The following is a 4,334-nucleotide window of genomic DNA, read 5'->3' as shown; positions in this document are numbered from 1 at the left end:
ATGTTTCCAGCTACTTGGCTTAGGGATCTCGAGAGGATCTTTGAAGTATTACCATGTAATGATCTCGAGAAGATCCGGTGTGCTACTTTTCAACTCCGAGGTGACGCTGATATATGGTGGCGTTCCTCGAAAGATCATTTTTGGGCAAGATATCCCAATGCTACTTGGAATCAATTTAAGGAAGCTTTTCTCAAGAATTACTTTCCAAGAAATTTTCGAGAAAAGAAGGAGATTGAATTCATGAACCTCAGCCAAGGATCCAAATCAGTCTTTGAATACCAACAACTTTTTGAGGAGTATTTCTATTTTGCTCCGACCCATTTAAAGACTGATGACGTGAAAGCAAAATGATTCAAAAGAGGATTTAGAGCCTGTCTGAGCACTGCAGTGGTGTTGCACAAGTATCCCACCTATGCTGAAGTGGTTGAAGCTGCTAAACTGATAGAAGACCAACAGAGAGCGAATTATCAGGCCATCCAAGTAGGCAAGAGGCCGGTATCATCTCATGACCCTAAGGGACCTAGCAAGTTTCAAAGAAGAGGATCTTATACCAATGCGACCCCAATTCAATTCCGCAGGCCTGATTCAACTCAAGTGCCTAAATCTGAACCTGCATCTCACTATGTAGCACAGACTCTCATATGTTACAACTGCAAGGAGTCTGGGCATATGGCCAAGGATTGTCCTCAATCACGACAATCGGGTTCATGGCTGGTAGCGACTTCCAAACCATCCCTAGCAAGGGTTGCTGTTCGTCCACTTGCTCCTGCTCCAGTGAGGAAGACTCAGGGACGAGTCTATTCTGTCACCCATAAGGAAGCTCAGGTTGACCCCAGTGTTATCACAGGTACTACACCTAACCACCTTAGTCAAATTAATTAAATTTATCTTACCATATTTGGCTATCCGGTGTCTGTCAGGCATGATTTCTGTGTGCTCCTTACCTGCTTATGTGTTATTTGATTCGGGGGCGTCACACTCCTTTATATCCCTCTCCTTTGCTGAGAAGTTACCTTTTGAACCGGTTAGTACGCCGACTGGAAGCAAAGTTGAGCTGGATCGATCTTTTCACTTTTACCCTATTCGAGTGAGCGACCATGGACTCGAAGCCAGTTTAATTATCTTAGACATGAAAGATTTTGATGTGATTCTGGGAATGGACTGGTTATCCACGCATGGGGCTAGTTTGATTTGTGCAGAAAGGAAGATACTTTTCAGGGCAGGAGAGGAAAATGAGTTTATGTTTAAGGGTAATAAAAGTAAGAAACCCAATAACCCAATCATATCAGCTCTCCAGGTCCAGAAAGTCTTAGCCCAAGGTTGTCAATGTTGCCTAGACTCAGTAGTGGACTTTGAAGCAAAGGTTACACCGATGGAAGAAATAAGAGTGGTAAGGGATTTCCCTGATGTCTTTCCAGAAGACCTTACACGCTTACCACCGGATCGAGAGATAGAATTTATGATCGATCTAATACCCGGTGCTGCTCCAGTGTCTAAAGCAAGTACAGAACGGCCTCATCTGAACTAAAAGAACTTCAGGGACAGCTTAATGATCTACTGAAGAAGGGTCTTATTAAGCCAAGTGTTTCCCCGTGGGGTGCGTCCATTCTATTTGTGAAGAAGGATGGTAGTATACGCCTATGCATCGATTACCGTGAACTTAACAAGCTGACAATCAAGAATTGGTACCCATTACCAAGGATCGATGATTTATTTGATCAGTTGCAAGATGCTAGGGTTTTCTCTAAAATTGATCTCCGCTCGGGGTACCACCCGCTAAAGATCAGAGGGAGCGGCATTAGCAAGACTGCGTTTAGATTGCGATATGGACATTATGAATTCTTAGTTATGTCTTTCGGGCTAACCAACGCTCCGGCAGCTTTTATGGAATTGATGAACAGAGTATTTCATGACGTATTAGATTAGTACATTATTGTGTTTATTGATGACATCCTGGTCTACTCAAAGAGCGAAGAAGAGCACACTGACCATCTCCGATTTGTACTTCAACGGTTGAGAGAAAAATAGCTATATGCAAAGTTCAGCAAGTGTGAGTTTTGGTTACAACAAGTGGCTTTTCTAGGCCATTTGGTATCTGCAAAAGGTATTGAAGTTGACCCCGGCAAAGTACAGTCGGTAGTTGATTGGGTGACACCCAAGAATGTGGCAGATATTCGCAGTTTCCTTGGTCTAGCCGGTTACTATAGGAGATTCATCGAGAACTTTTCAAAAATCTTTGCTCTTATGACTCGATTGACCCGAAAGGGAGTGAAATTCGAGTGGTCGGATGAATGTGAAAAGAATTTCTAGGATCTGAAGCAACGACTGATTTCTGCCCCAGTTCTTACCATACCAAATGGTACTGGGGGAATGGTAGTCTATTGTGATGCGTAAAAAATGGGACTTGGCTGTGTGTTAATGCAAGACGATAAAGTGGTGGCCTACGCTTCTCGTCAGTTGAAGGAATATGAGAGGAATTATCCAACTCATGATCTAGAGTTGGCAGCTGTGGTCTTTGCTATGAAGATCTGGAGACATTATCTGTATGGAGAGAAAAGTGAGATTTACAGCGACCATAAAAGCCTCAAGTATTTCTTTACTCAGAAGGAACTTAATATGAGACAGAGACGCTGGTTAGAACTTATGAAAGATTATGACTGCACCATTCATTACCACCCAGGCAAGGAAAATGTGGTTGCAGACGCTCTCAGTCGAAAATCACAGACCTTATCCATCGCATCCCTAGCCGTCAGCAAAGAGCTAATAGAAGAAGCTAGAAAGATGGATTTGGGGTTATTAGTGGAGGGTGTTACCCTGTCCTTAGCATCTTTAACGGTACAGTCCACCTTGGTTGAAAAGATTAAAGTAGCTCAAGCCTCAGATGAACACTGTAAAGAAATCATTGAAGCTATTCAGGGTAACACACAGTGTGATTTGGACTTCAAATAGACGGAGGGCTGTGTCCTCATGTTTAGAGATCGTTTATGTGTTCCCAAGAATGACAAACTAAGGAAGGAAGTATTGGCAGAAGCACATGGATCCCCTTACTCGATTCACCCAGGTAGTACTAAGATGTACAGGGACCTGAAAGGACATTACTGGTGGAGCGGGATGAAAAGGGATGTAGCTGAATATGTAGCCCGATGCCTCACTTGTCAACAAGTGAAGGCAGATAGACAACGCCCCCATGGACTGTTATAGTCATTACCTATGCCGGAATGGAAATGGGAGCATGTGACTATGGACTTCGTCACAGGATTACCCCGTACACTTAGGGGTGTTGATGCTATATGGTTCATTATGGATAGGTTGACAAAGACGGTATATTTTATTCCCATCAAAGTCACCTACTCTATGGATAGATTGGCCCGCTTGTACATTGATAACGTGGTACGACTACATGGAGTTCCAGTCAGCATTATCTCAGATCGAGATCACAGGTTCACTTCCAAATTCTGGGGTGGATTCCAATGATCTATGGGTACTTTCTTGAGCTTTAGCACTGCCTTCCATCCTCAGACCGACGGTCAGTCAGAAAGGACAATACAAACATTGGAAGACATGCTTCGGGCTTGTGCCATTGATATGCAGGGCAGCTGGGATGAGCACAGTTCACTTATCGAGTTTGCCTATAACAACAGTTACCAAGCCACTATTGGGATGGCACCCTTTGAGACACATTATGGGAAGAAGTGCCAGACTCCCTTGTATTGGGACGAAGTAGGTGAGCGGTGTATTCTTGGGCCGGAACTGATACAAATAACCTGTGAAAAAGTGGATTTGATTTGGGAAAGAATTAAAGCTGCCCAGTCAAGGCAAAAGGGCTATGCCGACCAAAGGCGAAAGGACCTGGAGTTCCTCGTCGGTGACAAGGTATTTCTCAAGGTGTCTCCTACAAAAGGGGTGATGCGATTCAGCAAGAAGGGTAAATTAAGTCCGACGTATATTGGGCCTTAAGAGATTCTTGCAAAGGTTGGACCGATGGCATATCGGTTAGCACTTCCACCATCTCTCAACGGCATACACGATGTCTTTCACATATCTATGTTGCGAAAGTATGTACATGACCCCAGTCATATCCTGTCTCAGGAACCACCAAAGCTGGCGGTAGATATGTCTTATAAGGAACAGCCTGAGAAGATTCTAGACAGTAAAGTGGTAAATCTCGGTAACCGACCTATTCATTATGTGAAGGTGAAGTGGTGCAACCACATGGAAGAAGAAGCTTCCTGGGAAGCCGAGGTGGAAATGCGAGCGAAATACCCTTCCCTAGGATTTCTACAAGGTAAGACAATTTTGAGGATGAAATTCTTGTAAGGTGGGGAGGATGTTAT

At 43.8% G+C, this 4,334-nt stretch overlaps 1 protein-coding gene across 1 annotated transcript; it reads left to right on the top strand.

The window, feature by feature from the left end:
* On the top strand, window positions 1-1,528 carry LOC122659119. The gene is made up of 3 exons (XM_043854266.1): window positions 1-296; window positions 360-847; window positions 921-1,528. Exons 1-3 carry the CDS (start codon window positions 1-3, stop codon window positions 1,526-1,528), a joined length of 1,392 nt encoding a protein of 463 aa, XP_043710201.1.
* The last annotated feature ends 2,806 nt before the right edge of the window (window positions 1,529-4,334 follow it).

The sequence above is a fragment of the Telopea speciosissima genome, chromosome 4 (genome assembly GCF_018873765.1).
Source record: "Telopea speciosissima isolate NSW1024214 ecotype Mountain lineage chromosome 4, Tspe_v1, whole genome shotgun sequence".
Classification (NCBI taxonomy): domain Eukaryota; kingdom Viridiplantae; phylum Streptophyta; class Magnoliopsida; order Proteales; family Proteaceae; genus Telopea; species Telopea speciosissima.
Note: the sequence above shows the minus strand (reverse complement) of the source record. Positions and strands in the feature narration are given on the sequence as shown.

What these genes read in the sequence shown, in the direction of transcription:
- LOC122659119 (XM_043854266.1), top strand. Translation starts at nt 1, where the DNA reads ATGTTTCCAGCTACTTGGCTTAGGGATCTCGAGAGGATCTTTGAAGTA. An exon ending in TACCAACAACTTTTTGAGGA is followed by an intron (nt 297 to 359) that starts GTATTTCTATTT and finishes ATGATTCAAAAG; the next exon opens with AGGATTTAGAGCCTGTCTGA. An exon ending in TGACCCCAGTGTTATCACAG is followed by an intron (nt 848 to 920) that starts GTACTACACCTA and finishes GGTGTCTGTCAG; the next exon opens with GCATGATTTCTGTGTGCTCC.